This window comes from Narcine bancroftii, chromosome 2 (genome assembly GCF_036971445.1).
Source record: "Narcine bancroftii isolate sNarBan1 chromosome 2, sNarBan1.hap1, whole genome shotgun sequence".
NCBI lineage: Eukaryota > Metazoa > Chordata > Chondrichthyes > Torpediniformes > Narcinidae > Narcine > Narcine bancroftii.
Window position 1 is genome coordinate 81,796,402 of NC_091470.1, and position 26,824 is coordinate 81,823,225.

At 40.5% G+C, this 26,824-nt stretch overlaps 1 protein-coding gene across 3 annotated transcripts in view; it reads left to right on the forward strand.

Moving 5' to 3' along the window:
- ino80 (INO80 complex ATPase subunit) overlaps positions 1-26,824 on the forward strand; it is a 282,382-nt gene that overhangs the window by 189,978 nt on the left and 65,580 nt on the right. For all 3 annotated transcript variants that reach the window (XM_069917252.1, XM_069917251.1, XM_069917253.1), the window contains one exon: positions 6,350-6,575. In XM_069917252.1, the coding sequence (XP_069773353.1) occupies positions 6,350-6,575 (226 nt within the window). The remainder of the gene's footprint in view (positions 1-6,349; positions 6,576-26,824) is intronic.

The window sequence follows — 26,824 nt, forward strand, 5'->3', positions numbered from 1 at the left end:
GAATGAAATCCTGAATCTGACCGAGTGGTGCCAGGCTCATAACCTGATCCTAAACACCACAAAAACAAAGGTAATCATTCTGGACTTCAGGAAGCACAGGTCTGACCCGCTCCCCCTCTACATAGATGGTGACTGTGTGTCGAGGGTCCACAGCTTCACCCTCCTGGGTATCAATATCTCAGATGACCTCTCCTGGACAGTAAACACTTCAGTAGTCATCAAAAAGGCCCAGAAGCGCCTGTACTTCCTGAGAATGCTCAAAAAGAGCAAGGTGGGTCAGAAGCTGCTGATTACCTTCTACAGTTCCACCATACCGAGCATCCTGCTGTACTGCAGCACAGTATGGTTCTCCCATTGCACTGAAGAAGAGCGGCAAAGACTTCAACGGGTGGTGAGGGCAGCAGAAAAGATAATTGGATGTCCCCTACCCTCCCTGAAGGATCTCAACACCTCTCGTTGCTTCAGTAGAGCACAAGCAATAATAAAGGATCCCACCCACCCTGCCCTGCATCTGTTTGACCTACTACCCTCTGGCAGATGCTACAGGTCAATTAAGACAAGAACAAACAGACTGAGAAACAGCTTTTTCCCCCAGGCTGTCACTATACTGAACACACATATCCACAAATTCCCCTCTCTGTCCTCCACATCTACTATATGTACAGCCGACACCCCCCCTCCATTCACATAAAGGACATATACGGCACTGTAAATTAATTTTTTTTATTTTAACTTCTGTGGTGCTGCCTGTGGTTGCATCGTTGCATTGGTAACCTTGTACTGCTGTCATAAATCTCGTTTTATGTACAATGACAATAAAAAGCTTATTATTATTTTCTTCTTCTCTTCTTCCCGTTGCTTTCGACTTTTCTTTCTTTGCTGCCATTTTCTTCCCACCTTTACTTTCACTTTATTTTAATGTTTATGTTTGTGCCTTTGTGTTTTCTGTGTTTTTTTTAAACTTTTCCGGAGAGGGCTGGAGTTCCCCGACTGGCCACTACTCCATCACGTGACTCCCCCTGCCCATCTGAGCTCCTGATGCCCCGGCCACCCGCCCATCCAAGCTCCCGACACCTTGAACAACACAGGTACTTAATTAGGTCAAAATTTAACCTGTGTAAAAGCCGACCCTCCCTTTTTTGGCCTGAAAAGTGGTCCAAAATATTTGACGATTACATGAGTATATGGAGTACCTATGACATCCCCCCCCCTAAACTTTCCTCACTCATATCGAACCAATGTCCTCTGGTATTTGCTGGTTGCCTTGGGGAGGAGGACTAAGTGCTGAGTGTCCACCCTATCTCAGCGCCTCATAATCTTGCACCTCTCATCCTTTGTCGTTCCAAAGAGAAAAACCCTAGCTCTGTAAACCTTGCTTCATAAGTCATATTCTACAATCCTGGCCACATCCTGGTAAATCTCCTCTGCACTCTTTCTAAAGTTTCCAGATTCTTCCTATCATGAGGCAACCAGAACTGAATGCAGTACTCTTCTAAGTGTGGTCTAATCAGAATTTTATAGAGTACAACATTACCTCACGGCTCTTGAATTCAATCCTTGACTAATGAAGGCCAAGATACCCTGTTTTGCACAGGTTAATCATGGTTTCTATTTTGCGCAGTGCATGTTGGTGCTTTGCTCTGACCTGGTGCTCGATGTTCATGACTTGTGTCCTTAAGGAGCTTCACTGCCACGGTTTGTTGACAGAGGATAAAAATGGCATCAATATTAATGTGGTGTATCAGCGCACATCTCTTGTGGTGAACCAGCCCCGCTTGTATCGCATGCCGGTGGGGCAGCCGCAGGAAGATGGCGCCTTTGGGGGATCTCAGTGCCTCATGGCTTAGCCCAAAGCGCCCGCCTCGGACGAACATGATGACATCACCCCCAGCACAGGGCGGAGCTCACTCCGCCCTCAAAGGGCGCGCGCGAAGTTTGAATAAATCAATTCAACTGAAACCCCTCAGCGTCCCGTGGTGTGTTTCAGAATTAGTAGCTGCCGCTACATTGAATAATTTTAGTGATGCAGTGCATCCTAGTATATGAACTGTGGTGATATTTGTGCGATATACTAGACTAGAGTCTGCTGTCACCGTGCTGATTTTGTCTGTTTTCCCTTTGAGATAATTAATCCAATTCCATTCAGCAGCATTTTGTTCTGAAATGAAATGTCCTTGCAATAGATCAGGATCTTGTTCAGATGTACAGGAAGCAATAGAATGCTGGTGTTATCAATGCTTGGATATGTGAAGAATAAGGGAGTGAGTGTTATGGTGGCAATTAAAGTTGGCTGCAAATCTGTGTTTGCAGTTCCTCTCCATTTGGTTAAATATTTGCTGCTTAAGCCACGGCTGATTGCTCAGCAGTTTTCTCTTTGCCAGAATTTCCTCTGGTGAGTCAAACCATCCATCTGTGACAATGTGATAAATTGGAGCTTGAAGCTGTGCCAGGAAGAGACTGTTCCAAGCTTAACAATAAATATACATTTCATTCAAAAGAACAAAGCTCAGAGCGCAAACTGGACTTAATGTGTTGTGTATATGAAAGCTGGTGTTGCAGCAGAACTTTAAACAGAGTGGTTGTTGGTGGGACTATCTTCGGGGCACAACTTGGAAGGGCCTGTTTTGAAGCTGCAAAGCTCTAGAATTGTGGCCAGGTAAAAGTGAACCACCCTGGTCATTCAAATCCTCAACTTGAGAATCAAGTTCTTTGAAGGATGTGAATTTCAAACTTTGTGCTGTTGTACTGCTGAAACTGGCATACCATGAGTATTGCAATTTAACACTCAGAACAACTGCTTGTTGCTCAAGGTTTTTAGTCAGTCGATGAAAGAAGTTACTTCCTCGGAAGTCAACAAATCCGATGCCAAGTGAATGAAAATTCGTTGGTCTCATGAAATCTGTGTGAAAGCAGTATCTTCAACTTGAGAACTTGCGACTGAATCACAGGAAGGAATTGGCCTCTGTTTAAATGTTTAAAGTTGTGTTTTAACCTGTAGAGAGTTGTTCAAATGTGAAGTGCTTTGTATTTGCAAGGCCAGCACTTTAGCTATTTATTGGTAGCAGTAACTTGAATAATCATTGTATAAAATAGAAACATGTATCTGAATGCCGTAATTTTATTTTTCCTTACAACACATTCGGAGATCGTGCTTCCTAATGCTTCTTTGCTGGCTGTTGCATCCCATATCTTCCAGCTAACATTTTTATTTGTAATCTGTTCTTCCCCATGGTCCCCCAGATTTTACCACTGAGAAGGAATAACAAAGTGTAGTTAACCTACCAATCTGCATGATTTTGGAATGTGTGAAGAAACCAAGCATTTGGTTAGCCCCCAAAAGTTTGGGAATGATTTTGCTAAGGAAAACAGAGCTGCAGTCAATTAACGTAGTGCTCTGACATAGATGTGCTTGGCTGTGTGGAGAGCCAGGGAGATGGCATGGATTATGCATTGACAGGGAGTGCATTAAAACTCTGCACAGATAACACCAGGGGTCAGGATTGAACCCAGTTGGCTGGATCTGTGAGGAGGTAGCTGCATCTGAGTATATGAACAAAGAGAAGGAAATGGTTGTTCACCTTCATGACCATTTAACAGTGGTTTTGACAGCCATCATGAAGTGTTTTGAGAGCTGATCGTGGCCCACATTGACTCTATCTTACCAGCCAGCCTTAAACACTTCAATTTGCTGCCAGACCAAGTAGATCCACAGCAGATGCAGTCTCCCTGGCTCTCCATTCAGCCAAGCATACCTATGTCATAGCACTATGTTCATGAACTGTAGCTCTGTTTTCCCTAGCAAAATCATTCCCAAATTTTGGGAGCTAGTAAATCCTCCCCTCTGCAAGTAGATCTTAGATTTCCTGTCTAACAGTCTGCAACTAATGAAGATGAGTAACAGTGTGTATGCTGTGCGCGTTTGTGAGTTTCTTTGTTCCAAGGAGTGAGTGCTTGTTCATTTAGCTCCAAAAGAGATCATTAGAACCATAAATACAAGCAATGAACCTAGCATTGCTTCCTAGCCCACTTACTAGTCACACTACCGTGCTGGGCATCTGACAAAAAAACCCTTGACCTTTCCCGATGCTACACACTTCTAAAAAAGTGATAAGAAGCCATGCAGTCCCTTTTGCTGTTTGGTGCTCCTTGTGATGAAGACTGGTGTCTGGCAAGCAAGGGCAGATGATGCAATGATTTATTGCTGAGATGTAGAGCTTGGGGCTCCACAAGTAGTGTGTATCAATGAAGAGGATTGGCAGCACATGGTCCATGTGTTGAGGGATACCGGTGGCTGCGCAGACTTCTCTCATCACTGCCAGTTGGATATGATTTTAAAATTTGCTGTCTTCTTTGGCTGCACCGTTGAGTTTGTTAACATTGAAAAATGTTTAGGCAGGGCAATTGAACAGAGAGGTTGTGAGCCAGCAGCTTGCATTTCATCCAACAGGTGGTGATGGTGTTTGGGCAGTCTCTTGGCATTGTAGAAATTGACCCACTCACACTGAGCAGCTGAGTCCCATATTTCAGTGCTAAGGAGTCACACCTCCTGCCCACTCAATGCCAGAAAATCTCTCCATAAAAATTTATTGTTGGGGAATGCCAGTGGAGGGCTGCATTTTGCACCAAGTTACAAGCATAGCTGTGGATAGTGCAGTGGTTTATGCCAAGTGTTTTTTAATTAGTGGACCAAGAGTGCTGAGATAAATCAGTGCACAATAAGTTTACACTATTTGGACTTAGAGTGTAGTGAAATAATAAAGTAGAAACTTGTGCAATGAACTTATCTGCCAAAGCTGATGTGAATTGCAATATTTTAATGTGTGCAGTGAGATTGGCACTATGCTAATGTGATACTAAATTGCTAATACCAGCAATGCATTGTACATGCAATATACATTGCATTGTACAATGTACAATTGTACAATGCAATATACATTGTTATTCTTGATGGTGTACTAAAATTGATTCTGGCTGTCTGCATTATTGGTAAATTTGGCAAAGTTAACCACATACACTCTATTAATAGCTTGTTTAATAAAATTGCTCTATACTCAGTATGTGGTTACACTAGTGCATTGAATTGTGTCCTGAGATTTAAAAGGCATTGTAGATCTTGTGTGCAGGCATGCTGAATTAGTATAAGTTGTAGTGTTTTAGTATTGTATATGAACAATATGGCATTAACTAGTGAACTACAGTTAATAGAGTGGGTTTTAAGATCAAAAATAATGCTGAAGCTGTTGACAAGCAAATTTCGATTGAATACTTGTATCTGAAATTGGAAATCAGACCTTTGCTGTATTGAGTTGTGCTGCATTTAAAGAAGCTTCTCTGCATGAGTACTTAGCAGACAAGTTGAAAACTGAAATACATTGAACACCATACATAAAAGGATTCTAGGTTCTGCAGACTGTTCCTGATGCTGTATGCTTAGCCACACACTAACTGGCTCCTCAAAGGATATAAATCCCAGAGAAAAGTCCTTTGGGCAACCCAGAATCTGAAGATCCAATGTTGCATTCTGGCTCATTTCAAGGTCCAGAATTATCTACTAAAGAATTCACTGAAGCTTGGAAAAAATTATATAATGCTGATATAATATGAATCTTGAAAATACCAAGAATAATCTGCCTGTGCTGTTAATGGTAACATGTCTGGCATTATTCACAAAATTTGCCATTTTTTATATTCTTGGAAATAAAAATTAAAACCTGAGAAGCAATGGAAAAGTGATTTTATTGTCACATCAGATACCCATTAAACATGCCAGAGAAGTTAATGGCATGGCCAGAAAGTGCAATGGCTTGATATGTCTCATTACCAAACATATCACTGCATTGAAAATTAACTTGTGCAGGTGTTATCTCATTCCTTTAGAATTGTTATTATTTCAAGAATTTCCATACTTTTTCTCGCTTTTTCCTTTTTGTGCGACTTGGCCTTTCTCTCAATACATTAATTTGTGTTTTCTTGTTTAGAGTTTCCCTGTTTTAGTAGGATCCTTCAACCTAAAGGTGCTTCTCTGTTCACCTGGATCCCTTTGAAATGAATTGACATGATATGCAAACACTTGAAGTATAACTAATGAGCAGCCATTTCCATTCTTTGTTGATCATAAAATCTTAGCTTCAACTTGGACTGAGATTTACACTAACTATACCATTGTGTGTATTGAGATGAATGCTGCACTCGTCATACTCATGTGGAATACATTTGCCAGTGAAAAGCATAATGCCAAGATTGAAGAAACTAATCTGTAGATGTCCTGCATAGTGAAATTGATAATCCACTGTATCAGCATGGTTATTTATGATAACTCTCTTGTCACTCCTTGCCTCGTGTATTTCAGGTGACTGCTATCCCACGTGATATCTATTGCTGTGATAGAAGTGCAGAGTATGAACGTCGATTGATGAGGGAAGGGGGTCAACTCACAGCCAAGCAGTGCCTCCTGTATGGAACCCCACAGCTAGCACTTAATTGGAAAAATCAGCCATCCTCCTTTTTCCTTGAAGAACATGGGGGTTTGTTAGCTGTTCAGTTCAGACATGGCTGGTCCTTTATTCAGATCCCTGGTAAGTTGATTGGAATTTCTACCCTCAGTTTTTTTGACACGTGTTAATTTTTTTAAATACCTCAGTTTGAGTTCCAGATGGAATCAGAATTTCTAAGCCAGTAAAATCCAAGTACTTTATTTGCAGAAATTGCATGAAATTAAAATGCAATTTACATGTTTGATTCCAACCACCTGTACGTTGGTTAATTTTATCTCAACACTGCTTAAAGTTCATTAACTGAATACAGTTCTATGGCAGCCTAATCACCCCTGTTTGCTTTGATGTAGAAATCAAGTGAGATTTTCCCCAGTGTTTGATTATTGTCACTCCCCGCCTCCCCCACCCCAAGTATCTGTTCTCTAACACTCAGGACCTTACTGGTAAAACCTAACAAAGTGCAATAGGTCACACTTACCTGAGTTAAATTTTCCTGTCTGAATCCTGTTCTTATCTTGTATAACCTTCTTCAAAGCCCACTATACCACCAATTTTGGTGTCATCTGCAACGTGCTAAATGTGTTCACTCTTTGGTGATCAAAGTTGTTTATGTAGATCACAAAAAATATGAACCCAACACTGATCCCTGCTGCATGCTGCTGGTTACAGGCATCCATTCTGGGAAACAACCCTCCACTGCCCCCACTGTCCCCCGCTATCGAGCCAACTGTGTATCCAATTGGTCAGCTCACCTTGGATCCCTTCCAGAGCAGCTTACGATGCGAGCCCTTGTCAAGGCCTTGCTGAAGTCCATGAAGCCAACATTTTACCACCTTGCTCTTACTAATACTCTTGTCACCTCCTTCAAAAAAAACCTCAAATTTGTGGGATGGAATTTCCCATGCTGACAATCCATAATCAGTCCTTACTTTTCCAAATGCAAGTAGATTCTCTCTCCCAGGATTTCCTACATTTACCCATCACTGACATTAAGCTCATTGGCCTGTAGTTTCCTGGTTTATCTTTACAATCTTTTTAAAATAAAGCCACAACAATTGCCACCTTTCAGTCTTCCAGCATCTCACCCCTGCTCAACAGTGATGTAAATATCTCTGCCAGGATTCTTATAATTCCTTCCTTAGCTTCCTATAACATCCTAGGATACACTTCATCAGGCCTTGGGGATTTATCTACCTTTTTTAAAATGCCAGCATTTCCTTTTGCAATTTACTTCCTCAAGTTCCCTAGCACCTCTTAAATGCGGATGAGAAATACTCATTATGCACTTCTCCCATCTCCTGTAGTTCATTTCCTAGATGGCCATGTTGATCTTTGAAGAGGTCTGTTCTTTCCCTACTCTTTTGCCTTTTAAAATCCTTATTGAATCTTTTGAGATTCTCCTTAACCTTGTCTGTCATGACATTTTTACCCCTTTCTTTCCCTCCTTATTTCCCTCTCGTGAACTCTTACATCCTCTATATTGCTCAAAGGGTTCACTTGTCCATTGACAATGTTTCCTTTTTCTTGACCTCAATATCTCTGGTCACCAAAAGATCCCTCATCTTGCCAATCTTGCCCTTCTCTGTTACAGCAACATGCTTCCCTGAACTAAACCCTTCCACTTGCCAGATGTCTGTTAGCTGCAAACACCCTTTTCAATCAATCTTTGCCAGATCCTGTCTAATGCTTTTAAAATTTGCCTTGTCCAAACTAAGGACTTCAACTTGTGGACCAGTCTGGCTTTTTCTACAACTTAAAACTAATGGAATTATAGTCATTGTTCCCTTTTAAAATATTTTTATTGTTTAACATAATAATCCATATATAAGATATTAATAAAGCAAGACAAAATAATAACATTCACATAACAAAATTAAAGTGCACAATATGACAAATTTTAAATTGTATCCCTTATCATTAAATGTGATTGTATAAATCAGTTAAATACTATTATAACAAATTGAATTATATCTGAATAAAATCTGAAAAAAGTGATATTATACAGGATAATCATAATTAAACCCCATAAATCCATTTATCTAAAAGAAAAAAACCCCTAGAATTCATTGCTAATGTAACCCCTCCCTCTAATCAAGGTTATAAGAGAAATACAAAGATGGATCAAGCCGCGATCTCCAGAAGACAGATGGATCAGCACTAGAGCATCCAAATCACCTAAAACTGCCCATTATGATAATATTCTATAAATAGACACCATACCTTTTCAAACCAATATTATACCAAATTTTCTCTAAGCTTAGATATGACATTACATCCTAAAGCCACTGTGCATGAGTCGGTGAGAGTTCATCTTTCCATTTCTGCTTGTCTGGCTATCAATGTGCAAAAAGCTAAAACTTTCTCTTGAGATGCCGATAAAAGTTTACCTGGTTCACTTCAAAAACCAAATAGGACAGTTAAAGGGCATGGATCTAATTTAATCTTAAAAAATTTGACAAGAATGAAAAATATTCTGACATATGAATCAGTGAGGCTTCAAAAATTTTACACTTTTAACAAGGCGCTATTTGCCTTGTCGAGTCTGTTGTCTATCTTGTTGTCGATCCTTGCATCCGATGAAATGGTGCAGCTGAGGTAGGTAAACAGGTTGACCGTTTTGAGTTCTGTGTGCCCGATGGAGATGTGGGGGGGCTGGTAGCCATGGTGGGGAGCTGGATGATGGAGGACCTCAGTTTTCTTCAGGCTGACTTCCAGGCCAAACATTTTGGCAGTTTCCGCAAAACAGGACGTCATGCGCTGGAGAGCATGTAAGACAGCAATAATTACAGTAATACCAAAGACGGGGAAGGATCCATTAACATCAGCATCATATAGACCAATATCTCTACTTAACTCAGACTATAAGATAATAGCAAACAGATTTTCCGATTGTGTACCTAAAATAGTATAACAAGATCAAACTGGATTTGTTAAGAAAAGACGAACAGCGTACAACATCTGTAAACTTATTAATCTAATCCATGCAGTTAAAGGAAATAAGGAACCAACAGTGGCTGTTGCTCTAGACGCAGAAAAAGCCTTTGATAGAGTCGAGTGGAACTACTTATTTAAAGTATTACAGAAGTTCAATTTACCAGAAAAATATATAAATTGGATTAAAGCATTGTATAATGGACCGTTGGCGAAGGTAGCAGTAAATGGATATGTATCAAGTCACTTTAAATTAAGTAGGTCAACTAGACAGGGATGTCCACTATCTCCCTCATTGTTCGCCTAGCAATAGAACCTTTGGCAGAACTGATAAGAACAGAAAATAAAATAAAAGGGATAGAAATAAAAGAGAAGGAGTATAAAATCAGCTTATTTGCAGATGGCATCATAGGATACCCAACAGAACCAGAGGTATCAGTAAAAGAATTACATAAGAAATTGAAGGAATATGGAGAAATATCGGGGTACAAGATCAACACAAATAAAAGTGAAGTGATGCCAATGAGTAATGCAGACTATACAGAATTTTTTTTAAAATCACCATTTAAATGGCAAGCACAAGCAATCCGATACCTAGGGATCAGGTTAGATAATAACTTAAACCACTTGTACAAACTAAATTATCAGCCACTAATAAAGAAATTGCAGGAAGACTTAGAACATTGGAAAGAATTACCACTAACATTGATAGGGAGGGTAAACTGCATTAAAATAAATGTGTTCCCAAGTATACAAATCTTATTTCAAACATTACCAATTCCCTTAAAAGAAAAATTCTTTAAGGGACTAAGGAGAATAATAAAGAAATTGTTTGGAAAGGGAGGAATCCAAGGGTAGCATTAGATAAATTAGCAGAGAGGTATAATCAAGGTGGTTTGAAGTTACCAAATTTTAGAAATTATTATAGAGCCACACAATTAAGGTATTTTTACCAGACAGGGGAAAAACCAGTCTGGACTAAGATAGAACTAGATAAAATAGGGGAGAAGGTACTGGAACATATACTTTATAAGTGGGATGAAAAGCTGGTGCAATATAAAAACTCACCAGTACTGCATCATACATGGAAGAAGATCCACTTAGAAAGGAAAAAAACGAATTATCAAATACCAAAATTATTATTGACGCAAAATCCGCTAATCCCTTTCACAATAGACAACCTTTCCTTTAGAGAATGGGAGAGAAAAGGAATCAAAAGAATAGAAAATTGTTTTTTGGGAAATAATTTATTAACATTTGAACAGTTGATGTACAAATATGGAATAACTCATGGTACAATGTTTGCATATCATCAATTGAAAGCTTATTTAAAGGATAAATTGGGAAACAGCTTGAGATTACCTGAAGGAAGCAGCTTTGAATATGTGATTACAGACACAATGATAATTAAAAGATTTATAATCAACATGTACATTGAGCTGCAAGATAAGGAAAATGAAATAAACTATAAACCTAAGCAGAAGTGGGAAAAGGATCTAAACATAAAGATAAAGAATGAAGTATGGGAAAAGTTGTGTTCTGGAACTATGAACACATGAACAATAAACACAAGGTTACGCATGATACAGTATAATTGGTTACACCGGGTATATATTATTCCTCAAAAATTAAAAAATGGGATTCAACATTATCGGATAGATGTTTTTGCTGTATAAGGAAATGGGAACATTACATGTAACTTGGGCATGTACGAAAGTAAATATGTTTTGGGAAGAATTAAATCAGATACTAAATAAAATTACAAAAAAACCTGAGATATTTCTTTTAAGTAACATAAGAAATAGAGAATTAGGCCTCAAATTGAATAAAGTGCAAAAAAAAATTCATTATGATAGCCTTAGCGATAGCAAAAAAATGTATAATGTCAACTTGGAAAATGGAAGAGAGCATGGGTATACAGCAATGGTACATGGAAATGAATAAACGTATTCCATTGGGAAAAAATAGCATATAATTTAAAAAATGAAGTCACAATGTTTGAACAAATTTGGGAACCATACATGGAACATATCTGAGAGAGCTTGCCTACGACCTCCATCCCCTAAAATGAGAATGAAAATAATAAGACAAAATGACTAGATTCAGTGTGTAATAAATAGATGATGCATTTTTCTTGTTTAATTTCCGTTGTGTGAAAATATTGTTTTATGGTTTTATTGTATTGTATATGTTGAATATTTGTGGGTATTGGAGGGGGGGTGGGTAGAGGGAGGGTGGGGAAAGGAGAGAAAAGATCAGTGTGTAAATTTAATGAGAAATATTTGTACATATTTCAGTTGATATGGTTCACAGGGTGAAAAATAAAAAATATTTTAAAAATTTGGATGTGATTTGACTGCACAAAATTCCTAACTTGCAAATATCTAAAAAAGATGTCTAATAAAGATCTTAAATTTAACAGAAAATTGTTCAAAAGAAGCAAAGTTATTTTGAATATATAAATTTTAAAAATTTTTAGTACTAAATCTGTACCATTCCTTTAAGCCTTCATCTAATGCTGAAGACAGGAAACTAGCCAAAGTAAAATTATTATAACCAAAACATTTCCTAAATTGAGCCCATATTCTCATTATTGGATTATGTGATAATTTAGAAAGTGAAAAGCGTAAAGCAGAACCTAAAATTGCCAACATAGACAATTTCTTAGAAATGTTCAGTTCCATTTTTGCCCAAGAAAAGCGATTTGCGAATTGATCAAATTTTAATAATAAAAGTAATCTGCGTGTATTAATCACCCAGTAATAAAAAGGGGGAATGGTCACTCTTCCCAAAGAGCTCGCTCTCTTACTGACACCTCAATCATTTATCCTGCTATCTTTATCAAGAAACGGTCCAGTTTTTCACCCTCACTAGTCAGATCATCTACTTCTCTTAGATGCATTTAATAAATGTTGCCCCATTCAAGCTTCCAAGGACTGTGAGAAGCTCAGTCAACATGAGGAAAGTTGGAATCATCTACAATCACCAGCCTGCTATTTCTTGTCAGCGATCTCCCTACACATTGGCTCCTGTAATTCCTACGGACCATCAGGGGCCAATAATACAACACATCAAAGTAACAATTTCCTTGTTTCTAAACTCTTTTATTGTGTACATTGGTCAGAAGAATTAGTTGGTACAAGGATTGACAAATGTTATTTCTCTCAATGACTGATTGGGATCATGAACTCAGTGCATCAAAGGATGGTCTTCACATTTTAAAAATACCTGAGTGAGCATTTTCAGGGCTGTGAACTTGTATGACCCAGAGATTTGTGTGATTTTCGATTATTCTGCAGCATGTGCGTGTAATTTACAAATTTACTGTTGAGTTTCCTATAGATTAATCAGAATACTGCTGACAGATATCTACAAGTTTGCTGCACTGTGCAAGTTATTCTGCATGTTGATTACAGTGTTGAAGATTATCTTGTGAATGCTGCATGAATCCATTGCTGGATATGCATTAAATGTAGAAAACCTCTAGAACCTGGAGCTCTGCAATGTAAATTCAGATTACAGGTTATCTCTGGATAATGAGCAAATTCCAACAAATGTCCATGTTGATTTTATGCCATAATCGGAAAGTACACAGAAATCACCGTGGTACCATACCGCCAGTGTATTGTAATGAATCCCATCAAAAGCAAGGAGTGAAACAAGAAAGTTTGCAGACACGGTGATTGTAGTAAAAACACAAATGCTGGAGGAACTCAGCAAGTCTCGCAGTATCCTTAGCCGGTAGAGATATTACCGACTTTTTGGGCCTGAGCCCTTTCTGCTTCCTGCCTGCTTTTTGCTCTAACCTTAAGAAAGGGCTCAGGCCCAAAACGTTGGTAATATATCTGGCATAATATGGACACTACGAGACCTGCTGAGTATTTTTACTGGCATCAAAAGAATTAAATACGAATGGAGTGACTGCTTTTAGATCATCTCGATTCAGTTCACAAAGGTGATCCTGTCATTCGAGTTTATTTTTCATTCTTCATCTCACTTTCTTTTAACTTCTTGCCTTTTGGTCGCCTACCCTCTTCCAACAATGCACAAAAGAAGCTCGAAAAGAGCATTTCAATTTGTTGACTTGGTACATTAGACGGAGAGTTTAAAAGTATCTTGTATTTTCAACATGTTTCTTTTCCTCTACTCTTCTGGAGTTCCAGATTTAATTTGTCTCCTCTAGACATAGTTTTATCACCCCTTATCTGCTGACACCATTGCCCCTTGTGTTATTTGCTCTCTCTAAGGATGTGCTCCTTGGTGGAACAGATTTTCTTTCTGTGCACTTTTTCCCTCTCCTCACAATTTAAAATTGGTTTAATTTCCAACTTTTGATAAAAATTCATTGATCTCAAAACATTCACTGCTTTATTCCCCCACAGATACTGCATAAGCAACCCAATATATCAGCATTATTGAATCTCAGATTTCTGGGGTCTGCTGTTTTTCTTTGCATTGAGTATAAATGCCACCGTGGGTTCGTTCTGCAGGGAATCCTAGAAAGCTTAAGAACATAGAGGATTGTGACATTGACTCCTTTCACAGGTTTGCAACACTGGAGTGAAGACATTTCTTCACGGTGGATAGCTCTCCTGCTCATTAAAACAGTCCCAAGTGACAGCCTTAGTCTGAAATGCATCATATTTGTTGATGCACTCGAATGTCAGCATAGATATTTTTATAACATGCACTGAACTCTGTCTTCTCACAATGATTGAGGGTGCAGTTGGAGAAGCAAGAGTTACTAGAGAGCTAAACTAAAATCCTGAGGTGGGAGGGACACAGAGTTTGCAGTCATAAAAGACTCTTTTTGTTAAGTCCTGAAAGTTTAATCATGTCTGGCAAATGGTATACCACTCCTTGCAAAAAGTGATACTGCGCCACTATTATGTGTTATCTGCTTCCTAGAATTTGAGGGTGCTTGATTCTTTGGGTCATTTAACTCCGTGGTGCTGCAATCTGGAGATGACTTTTCAAAGTAAACACTTTCCAACAATATTTAAGAAACACTGGCTGAATATCCCCCACCACTTTCTAATCTAAAGCAAGACTAGGAATTTAAGAGCTGTGGCTTTTAGGTTTAATGAATAAATGCCACACAGGGTGATCAGGATGACTCTGATCACACCAAATTATATCTCAACCCGGAAAACACATGAGGTGACAGATCAAAACCTTCTCTGCAAGCCTGTAATAGGCAAGGTTGGAAATAGAGGGTTGAACAGAATATTTTTTTTCAAAGGCAGTAAATGATAAACAATCTAATTGTTTTCAGCTGTTAAAGAATGCATAGATAGCAGAGAGGAAAAAATACTTGGAGTATGCTGCTGTTGGCTGATATTCTCACAAAAACAGTTCTAGAGGAAAGGTTGCCTAAGCACGCCATCTGCAAGGTCTAAACTGTGGAGCTGGAGTAAAGGGGCAGGAAAGAAATGTTTGTGTTTCTTTGCTAGCCTACACTGGCAGGAAGTGCATGCAAGTAATTGATTGATGTGAGATTAATAAAGTCATTCTGTATGAGACTCTTAATCATTTGATCATAAACAAAATCCCTGAACTGACTTGTCACCTTCCTCAACTCCATATTTGGTCCTTGTAAATGCCACACACGTGATTTTATAAAGCAAAAAACCTGGAAGAATGAGTGAAACTGGAAGTTTTGATTAAGCAACATGGAGCTTCAGTATCAATGATACATTAAAGCTGAGGAAGGTGAAGTTCTACCATTTGAATTCAGGTAGAATTAGAGAAGGACTACATTGAATTCATGGAAAAGATATCTCACATTCTCTCTCAATGAAATGGGTGGGATAGTGGAGCCAGAGCTCATAGAAGCACTGCCTCACAACGCCAGGGTCTTGGGTTCAATCCTAAACTTGGCTGCTGCCTTTATGGAGTTTTTAATGTTCTTCCTATGACCACATGGGTTTCCCTCAATGGCCAACCCAGTTACTGCTGTGACATCAGCACTTGCACCCTGGCACAGAGAAACCCCTGATGAAGTGTCTGCTGTGCTTGGGGGGAGAGAGAGGTCGCTGCAACGGGGTGGGGGGCACAATTGGGGGGAGTGAGGGCTCTGACATTGGGGGAGAGGTCACTTCCATGGGGGGCAGAGGAGTTGGCTGCCGCTGGGGAAAAGGGGTCAGGTGCCGCAAGGTGGGGGGAGTGCAATTGACAGTTGATGGGGGGGGGTAGGGGAGACTGACCACCGAAAGTTTGTGTGATGCGTCACCTACCACATCATTGCGGGGGTGGAATCACCCTTAAATCACCGTGTTGGTGATTTACTGGGTCGATATCCCCCCCCCAGCTTGAAAGGTGTTGGAAGCATCTTTAGCCCACTAATCGCACCTGGGTCCCTGGAGGGCTACCCAAGTGCTGCAGCAAAAATAACGCCTATCGATTACTATTGAAGGCAATTTTCGAAAAAAACGAAAACCCATTACAATTTCTTTGTAAAAGCGAACACAGGTTTCTTCGTATGAGTGAATTTTTGTAATAAAGCAGGGTTTATCTGTTCTTGAATTTCTAGGCATTTGATAAGGTTCCACACTGAGTTCAAAATAATGGAAAGGCATGGATAGATGGTCAGTTAATAATAGAAATAGATGTTTAACTGCTTGACAATTCAAGATTCTATTTATTGTGTACATAAAATGCACAAAAATCTTTATCCTTTGTTTGCCATGTAAAGGCACACTATTAGTCCAGCACCACTATTTCATCAAGACCTCAGGTGAGACAGCATCTAGTGCAAGTCTGGTATCCTAATCTAAGGAATAATGGTTTATAATTGTCAAAGTCAAAGGTCCATCAAATCAATTGCATAGTTGAGGGTATTAAACAGACTGGACCCATACATTGAAGTGAATGGGAGATGATCTCATTGAATCATGCAAAATCATCAAGTGACAGGAAAGGAGTAAATGTAGGTTTTGTTTCTGCTAGTGGGGTGTCTGGAACCAGAAGTCGGTCAAAGAATAAGTGGTCTGCACGAGTGATAAGAGGAGACTGACAGCGTGTATTTAAAAGTGAAATTGATAGAATTTTGTGCATTTGAATGTAGGGTGAGTGCCAGGTAAAAGATACTCTCTGATCCTATTGAAGGGTGCAGCAGGTATGATGGGCTGAATAGCATCCTTTCATATTTCTTAGACCATGTTAATTTACAGATAATGATTGAGGTCATCATTATTCATCGATGTGGTTGGACTCCTGATCCAAGCCAAGTTTGTATGTTGGGTTAGGTAGAGGTTCCTATGAACCCAATGTGTTTGGGTCAGGTTGTGCCATGCAGACCAAGCACTGGATCAAATTGAGGTCAGTACCATTTGCTTAGTTTTAAAAAGTTAACTTTCAGAAAGTATTGATGACAAGCTCCAAACAGTTCAAAACCATATTTATAGTTGTATGGTTATATTTACAGAGGTGGTGAGAAATGGAGACAGTTCTGTTTGCTACACTCAGATTGTGTGCCATTGGGCCAGAACAAGCTATGTTGCATTTCTACACTCAAGTAAATCTCTGTGCTGACTTCCCAAAGGAACTGCCATCTAATGAGTGCTACAACACATTCTCAAATGCCCAGACTTCTCCATCAGACCCTTTCTCATCTACCTAATGCATAACCTTACTTGGCCTTCCAAGCCAATTCTATTTCACAGTGGTACTGATACTGACAAGTTTCCTGATAGAATCACATCAAAAAGGAGTATTGTTTTGGAGATTTAATGCTATTCTAGAGTTGGTTAGTAAAGCATCAGTTGCTGCAGTGTATAATTCCTACCAGTGAGTGGTGTTGTACTAACATGACAAACAATTCCTTATGGAGAGTTGCTGAGCATTTTGCATCTTCAGCTCCCAGCAGTCAGGCCCTGCCTCCCCAGGCAGTTTGCTCATGTATTTTATTGAATTGCAGCTACTTCATGTGACTAATTCTTCCTGAGGTACATTCCTACCAACTTGGCTTTCACAATAAAACAACAGATGTTTAAACAACATTATGTCACAAGTTCCTGTTACAGAAATTAAAAACTTGCTTGTAAGAGTACAAACATGTGAGAAATGGATGCAGGTACAGATTAGTGATCATTGCATGGATGAAGAGCTGGTTGGTGTATATTAATTTCTAGACAGTGGTACACAATATTGTTTTTTGAAAAATATTCACTTCCTGCATACTGCAGGCAGGCTGCAAATGTATAGGCCAGCCCCAATTGCCTTCAAAGAGGTGGAGAACTACTTTAGTCCTTCTAGTGAAGGTACTTTCAAAGAATTGTTGAGTGGGTAGTTTCATCCTTGGACTCAGTGGAGGAACAGTGATTTTATTTCCAAATTGGAATAGTATGCAACCTGGAAGGAACCTGAAGATGGTGGTGATCTATATATATCTGTTGACCTTGTCGGTGATGGTTGTAGATATGGGAAGTTATTGGGAATCCTGAGCAAGTAATTGCAGTAACTTGTAGATGGCATCCAGTGTAGAGGGAATGGATGTTTAACGTAATGTTTTGCATACTGTTGAGCTACTTGATTGCTGTTGGAGCTGCACTCATCCACGCCATAGAGAAAATTACATCAGGCTGCTGATTTTCATCTTGTGGATGGTGGAAAGGCTACGTAATGCCAGAAGTGGAGACACTTGCTGAAGAATACTCAGTCTCTGACTCGCTCATGCAGTTACCATCATATTTATGTCTCTCACATCAGTAACTAGAGGAATATCTGGAGTTCCACTCCTTGGCACTTACCCCAAATCCCGACAACTCACCCACTTCAGGTTTAGCCATTCCCCTTTTGTGATTTCCGGCTGAGGCTGCTTCCAATATCATTCTCTGCAACAAATTTAAGTGGCCCATGGGGGTCAGCAATGTTGAATCCACGGGCTGGATGGGATCCCCATGCTTGGGTCCTTTGACAGGATGGAAGCAGTATTGTGACTTCTAAAGAACATGAATCTTGAGTTGGGTAATTCATTATAAAATGAAGGCTGTCTGTGGACAGTAAGTGGGGCTCCGAGAATACATAATAAATTTTTCAACCATCTCATAACTATCTAAGGGCTTAATTTTCAAAAAACTACAGAACTGATAAAGTAGTTTTTCAAGGTAGTTGCTTTGTAATGTGGGGAACACAGCAGCTATTTGAAACCTGACAAACTCCTACAAGCATCAGTGTGATAATGGTGCTGATTGAAAATAGCTTTTTCACCTAGATATGACTGAATTCCTCCCTCAAACAAATTGCATCCCAAGGTCTTGCTATGTTCTATCTGACTGCTGCACTTCCCTGCAACAGTGAATACACATTTAGCTCATTCGATGCAAAGTTTTTTGGCATGGCTTGGATGCTGGGCAAGGTTGTTCTTTAAAGAGTGTTTGTATTCTTGGTACAAGGGTCTTTGTGTAGTCTGCACATTCTCCCTGAGAAGGGTCCAGGTCCTCTGTTTTCTCTCATGTCACAAAGGTGTGAGGGTTGGTCACTTTAAATTGCCCCTAGAATGGAGGAGAGTTGTAGAATCTGATGAAAATGTGGGAGCAATTAAAAATTCTCAAAAAGATGTTCCTGTAGAATTCAGTATGGGTTCGGTGGGCAGAATTATTAGTCAGTGGTGACTCCAGGATGTTGATGGGGGGGGGTTTGGTGAGATTAAGTCATTTAGATATTAAGGGTTGGTGGTTAGACTCTATTGTTGGATATAGTCATTGTCCTTTGAGTACTGGAACTTTCATATCAATCTTTATGAAGCCGGGTGAAGTGATGGTAGAGGTGCAAGTCAGTCTCTGCAGTGTAGTGTTGGTGGACACAGGTCAATTTGTGTTGAACATGCTCAAGATTGTGCTGTTATTTCCTTGGCCTGGCATGACAACTTTACTTGAAATTTTGTGGCAAGACTATAAAGGACGCTGGTTAATACTAATGGAGACTATTTGCCCACCTTATGGCAGACTAAAGGAATTTTTATGTAATATTGCATTTTCAGTTTTATTACGTGACAATAAAATAATCTTGAATCTTTAATGCCATAAAGTGGTGCTGAGTGTAACAACTGTGGCTGAATTTGACCTCTGTACTCTTCAACATGTCAGCAATTTCCATTATCATGAATGGGAAGAGGCTGAGTAATTACAGGTTAACTCACAGACAGAGTTGAAAGGCAGAAAGTGATCTGTTTACGTGGCGCATTGCACTGCTTCTCCCTCTCTGAGGACCACCAGTCTACAATAAATACTTCCTGCACAGTTTCCCCTTATGGTGGCTCACAGACCCCACAGTCACTGTTGACGTCAAGTTCATTCACTTCCCACATTGATTTCCACATGCTCAGAAAACGAGCTGTGACAAATATTATTAGCAATGCTAATTTTGTAAAAGTAAAAAAGACTGAATACTTAACCGCCAAGAATTCAGGAAGCTGGCCTGGTTGCCTTTTGCCTAAACTTGCAACTTCTGACCAAGCAAGTTAAAAGCTTAACACCATGTTACCTTTGCAGTGTTACACTTAGGGTGACAGCTATCGATCTACAGGAATGCAACAAGCCCTTTTTCAAATAATCATTCGTAGGGCAGCTGGAGCATAGTCTAAACTCAAAATAAAACACTCTTTTGCACTCACCCTAATTCTCAAATATAAGCACCTAGTACAGTACAAATCTGATTATCCAAAATGATTGGGGCTGGGTCTATGTTGGATAAAGGTTTTTTCAGAGAATTGGTCATTTTTAAAAACTGCCCAGTAGCAACAACAAATTACTTTTATCAATGTTTAAACAATAACAAACAAGAAAAGGCTTTTTAAGCATTAAAATAATGTTTAATTCTCAACAAAAAAAATTACTGGCCACAATCAGAGATCACTGTGACCTCCCAATCACCGCCACTAATCCCTGACATGTCCCCGCCACTGCCACTATCCCTCGGGAGGCTTCCCAAACTGGTGGAACACTCACTGGTGAGTCAACAGGTTCCCGTCTCCCCGGTTACTGGAGCTCACAGCGCCCAAGTCCTGATTCTGAATCCTCCTCTAAGCCTACCGCACATGCACAGCTGGGGGTCCAGTGTGGGGTGGGGGGCTGTTCAGAGTCAGCGTCAGGAGCTCCAGGTGCCAAGGAGGGAGGGAGGGAACACCACTGAGCACAAGGTCCTGCTTCTGCCTGGGAGGTCGCTCTCCTTGATGACGCTGGGACGGGGATTCTTCTGATCACTTGCAGCTGGGAGACAGTGGTACACAGTTTGAGAGGGAGAGTGGAGAGAAAAATAAATAGGGGAAGATAAAGAAGAAATGGAGAGAAGAGAAGGAGTTACTTGAAACAAGGACAATCATTCTAATGTCAATGTCGAGTTAATTTTTTTCTCAACCCAGATAGAATTTTTTTTAACATTTCAGATAAATGAGGATTTCAGAGAATCTGATTTTGTATAATCGGAGTGACTGGTAATTTGAATAATCTGGAAGAGTCTATTGTTTGTGAACTTGGTTGAGTGTTAAAACTTGATTTGCAATTGAAGAAATTATATGTTTTTATCTTGTGAACACGAGTTCAATAGAAATCTGAACTTTAGAGATGGATTACAACAGGTTGATGCAATAATCATGATTGAGCAACTCAGAGGATCTCTGGTGTTGGGAAGCTTTGTGTTATATTCTCTAATTAAAGCAAAGATTGCTGCTTATTTTAATTTGGTGCCCAGATGTGAGAGACATTGAGGGGTTCATCTTTAGGACTGTATTTTGCTTATGTTTTAATTATGTTGCGCACTCATCCCAAGGCAAATCTAACTTTACAAACATTTTCTCCAGCTGTAATTTATCTGAGTGAGGCATCTGCAGAGTTATCCAGTGGGCTGCCACAGGTAGGAAACTGCAGCTCTCTGGGAAATGCTACATCTTTCAGGCAAGAGAGGCTGTTAAAGTCTGAGCTTTTGCCAGCACATCTATTATTTTTAGCATAAAAGAATGTGCCTTGCACATAGACTTTTTAAATGTTAAAATGGACTTGCCTTCATATGAGGTGATCCGTTTACTTCCATTCTTCTGTTATTATTTCAGAGTAGAAAATCAGCTCTGTTCTAAGTGTTTCACTGCACTCTCTTGCCAGAAAACTAACCAGGAAACTCGCCTCTGAGTTTCCTCCTGTTGTGGAAATGAGTTATAGAGCAGTGCACATCTGGGCCAAACCATCTCCTATTTCCCTTCCCAGCTCCCATCTAAATATAAAATGCAAACAGGAAGAATGGATCAACAAGGTTCACAAACATCACTGACCTTTCTCTGATGCATTTTATTAAATATTTGTGTAGTTCAGAGCCTGTTGCTTTCCCCACAGAAATGTCCCCCCATTCCCCCCACCGTGATTCAGCTGTGACACCTGTACTGGTATGCTTCACATTTTTTAAAATTTGCACTTTCATAAATGAGTGAAACATTATTACCTCAGACGGATAACAATAAAGAACAAATGAGCAAAGCATCTCTTGCAAACCTCCCAAACTACTTCATATATATATTGTTTGTAAAATATTGAAGCAGTCATTACACAAGTATACCTGTCACTGTCTACAATGTGAGATCTAATGAACAGTATATTAGGTGTCTGCCCAATTTTGAAAATCATGTTTGGACAAGGAATGTCAAGCGTTATTAAACAAATAAATATTGCCCTTTCCATGTAGTGTTGAAATGGCTGTTGTCATCCATCTTCTTGAAATGTGATGTTATTAGAAAGTTCCAAGGTTTTGGCTCTGTGTGGTGAATGTCTGCTAAGCTGTCTGTCTCCCCTCTGGCGAGCCTTGCTGTACTAACATTGGCTGTGCATTATCTCTTCTGTTAAGGACACTCCCCTTGGGTATAACTGTGTATGCACCTATTGTCTTTCATTATTGTACCATGAGTTTCTGCTAATAAAAGCCATGATTATTGTTTGACCACATCGTCTTTGTCTACTTCATCAACTGGCACTTCAATATGTCTCCCCCCCAGCAGAAGAAGGATTAAAATCAAAAGGACAGCTGCTAGGAAAGACTGAAGCAAGCAATACATGGATACCATGTTTGGCATTGAGAATACTCTTAACAGCCAAAATACGCCAGTATTTTATATAATACGCAAGCAATCGAAATATAATGAGATGTTTTATGAATATGTTGTTTACAAATTCTGGTCCTTCTTCTCAAAACAGGTGGCTCCTTTGCAACCTTGGGAACTGGTACAGTTCCTGGGTCTGTAGTGTAGGAAGGACTGACTTCTGGACCCACTCCAGAATCGCCAGTGTGAGGCAGTGGAGCCTCAGCATGGCCATCTGAAAGCTTACAGGCTGGGGAGAGGTGGGGGAGTGAGCCCAATCTCAGGCTCACTCTGAGTAGGGGTGTGAGGAAAGGGCGAACCAGGCGAGGCTAGATCTCTTAGGGGTATAGTGTCAGTACTCCTATCTGGGAATTTAACATGAGCGTAGTTGGGGTTGGTATGCAGTAGCTGAACTGGTTGGACTAGGGGGTCTGTTTTACGTGCCCGAGCATGGCTCTTCAGCAGCACTGTTCCAGGCTCAGATAAACAGGCTGGCCAGTCCATCACAGTTCCCGATTTCCTAGGAAAGGCAAACATACATTCATGAGGTGTTTGATTTGTTGCAGTACCCAATAATGACCGAATAGAATGTAGCGCCTCAGGCAGCACCTCCTGCCACCAGGTAACAGGGTAACCATGTGTTTTTAAAGCAAGATTAACAGTCTTCCAGACTGTAGCATTAGTCCTGTCGACTTGCCCATTACCCTGCAGGTTGTAGCTCGTGGTACGGCTGGTGGCAATCCCCTTCCGTAGCAGGGCTCACCGCAGTTCAGCGCTCATGAATGCTGAGCCCCTATCAGTATGAATGTAATTGGGAAAACCAAAAATGCTGAAAATTCTGTCAAGTGACTTAATGACAGATGCTGATGAGACTTCAGAGCAGGGTATCACAAAGGAAAACCTGGAATATTCGTCAATTACAGTAAGGAAATATACATTTTTGTTGTTGGAAGGTAACGGTCCTTTAAAATCTAAGCTAATCCTCTCAAAAGGTCGGGTTGCCTTGATGAGAGTGGCCTCCGGAGCTTTGAAGTATTGCGGTTTACATGCTGCTCAAAAGGACAGCTTTTAGTCAGTTTCCTGACTTCTTCGAGAGTAAGGAAGGTTGTTAGCCCTTATGTAGTGGAAGAACCTCGTAACTCCTGGGTGGCACAGTCTGCTATGGATTTCTTTTAGCCCCTCCAGCTGAGCACCAGCAGCAGATCGTGACAATGCGTCAGAGGGATCATTTAACCTGCCCGGTCTGTACTGGATCTCGTAATTATAAGTTGAGAGTTCTATTTACCAGCGTGCCATCTTATTGTTCTTGATTTTACTTTTGTGTTTAGTACTGAACATGTAGGCTACAGATTTCTGATCAGTGACAAGATTAAATTTTCTGCCGGCTAGAAAGTGTCTCCAGTAGCAAACAACTTCAATAATAGCCTGGGCTTCTTTTTCAATGGCAGGATGTTTAAGTTCAGGTCCGCGTAACGTGTGGGAGAAGAATGCCACAGATCTGCCCTTTTGATTAAGGGTTCCTACCAAGGAACAATCTGAGGCATCAATTTCCACTTGGAATGGGACATCCTTGTCAATGGACGAGAGTGTAGCTTTGGCAATATCAGCTTTAATTCTCTTGAAACCCTTCAAGGCCATTGGAGAGAGAGGAAAAGATTTAGTGTCAAATAGAGGGCATGCCTTCGTGGCGTAGTCCCGAACCCATTTGCAGTAGTAGGAAAAGAATCCCATACATCTTTTAAGGGCTTTTGCTGAGTCTGGGGGTGGTAACTTCTTAAGGGGGGCCATTCTTTCCGGGTCAGGGCGGATTTCGCCCTTGCGGACAATGTAGCCTAGAATGGGTAGCTTTGTTGCGTTGAACACATATTTGCCCTCGTTAAATGTAAGGTTGAGTTCTTTAGCTGTTGCTAAAAATTTCTTTGTTGTTGTCGTTCTCAGCCTGTGTTTTCCCACAGATAGTGACGTTATCCAGGTAGGGAAACGTACCCTGTAACTCATATGTCCTAACAATCTTATCCATTTCCCTCTAAAACACGGGCACACCATTAGTGACCCCAAAAGGTACCCTTTTAAACTGGTATAACCCCCCCCCCCATCAGCCTCAAAAGCCGTATAAGGCTGTTCCCTTTTCTTAATGGGGATTTGGTGATAAGCTGCTTTGAGGTCGATAGTGGAGTACACTTTGTATTGCGCTATCTGATTAATAATTTCATTGATGCATGGCAGGGGGTAGGCATCCAGGTTCGTGTAACGGTTGGTTGTCTGGCTGTAGTCAATAGCCAGTCGTCTCTTAGTGTGATTTTTCACGACTACCACTTGGGCCTGCTACAGACTCTTACTAGGTTCAATTACTCCCTCTTTAAGCAGTCTCTGGGTCTCTGCTTTGATAAACTCACGATCCTCTTTGCTTGTAAGAATGGCTCTTGGTGGCAATCGGCTGACACTCGGGATAAATCACTGAAAAGGGAAGGAGCTTTGATCTTTAATGCGGACAGACCGCAGTAACTAGTGCGGGGGATGGTAAGTGTGGGTAGTGGCCCACCGAAATTTAACACTACACGGTTCATCTGAGATTGAATATCTAACCCCAGTAGCACAGGGCACAGAGCTCTGGCATAATAAAGACCCACACATCAGCAAGGCAATGTCCCTGCAAATTTAAAGTAACTTTACACTTGTCCCGTACAGTTTTTGTAAGTTCACTACAAGCCATCGATATCTTTCGGTTCGCTGGATATCTCTGCAAATTTAAGGCTCTGGCAACTTTCTCATGGATGTAGCTGTCAATATTCCCCAGGTCTATTAGACAATCAAGAATCTCACCATTCACCTCCCCCTTCATAGTCGACCGTTCAGTCCATAACATCCCCCAAGCTTTACAATCAATTGATCTATCACAGGGGATCTCACCTTGCCATCACTTTAAGTCGATTCAGCCTGCTCATCTGAAGATTCCCCCTTTTCATAGTTGTCTTCCATTCCTGCAGCTCCAGGATGCATTTTCTTGGTGCTTCTATTCTTCTTCTTATCAGTGGGATTACTTTTCGCCTTGCACACTTTAGCAAAGTGGCCGAGTTTCCCACAATAGCTGCAGGTAGCAAATCAAGCACTTCTGTCTGGGGTGCCAGCTTTTATCACAGAAGTAGCATTTTTCAGGAGTTTGCCCTTTTCTTTCCTTCAGGGTTCCAGCACTCCTGGATGTTTCCTTTTCGGTTTCTAGCATTTCACTGGACCACATGGCACTTCTCAGTGTATTGGCTAGAGTGACTGCCCGGTTGTAGGTTAAGGGCTCCATCTCCAGCAGCCTCTGTTGCATGTAACTGGAGTCAAACCCATTGACAAAAGCATCCAGCTTCAAGGCATTGTGGTGTTGTTGCACATTGACTGCCCTGACATCACATTCGTTTGCCAGTAAGTCGAGGCCCAGTGCATAGGCAGCATCACTTTCCCCGGGTTTCTGGCATCTAGTCACCAACTGGTGTCGAGCAAGCACTACATTCCTTGGCGCTGCATAGTAAGCAGTCAGACGTTACTGGGCTATAGCCAGAGTGGTAGCTCCTTGTGTTACAGTGAAAGGGACCTCACCCAGTAGAGAGTTCAGGTGGCCCCACTGTATCGCCTCATCGACCACGTTGTTTCGAGCCATGTAGTAATCGATACAAGCAATCCAGTGGTTGAAAATTTCTCTGGCCCTCGGGGCAGACTGGTCGATTATCAACCACACTGGCTTGAGTGCTGCATCCATTTCTGCTAATAAAATTGAAGTGTCAGTTGATGAAGTAGACAAAGACAATGTGGTCAAACAATAATCATGGCTTTTATTAGCAGAAACTCATGGTATAATAATGAAAGTCAATAGGTGCATGCACAGTTATACCCAAGGGGAGTGTCCTTTACAGTAGAAATAATGCACAGCCAATGTTATTACAGCAAGGCTCGCCAGAGGGGAGACAGACAGCTTGGCAGACATTCACCACACTCTGCTAATAGGAAAGGGTGGATTGGTATTCCCCACTGTGCTTGGTAGAGGATGGAAAAAAAATGGAGGTAGTGTTGTGCCAGTGTTTCTGCTGCACTCGAAGAAGGATTGGCTTTACACTGTTCAAGATGCAATGAAGCTTCTGGAGGTTGTTTGAGCTACATTGTTCTAGCCAAGTGGAGTATATTTCATCATGCTACTTTTTTAAATATTTTATTATTTTTTCCATAAATATACATAACACAATTTTATATGTATATAACTTATTTTTTTTCCTTACAAAACAAAACTCAACCCCTTCCCTCTCCCTTCACAGTATAAATCCATTACAGTTGAGTTTAAACAAGTAAATCTTCA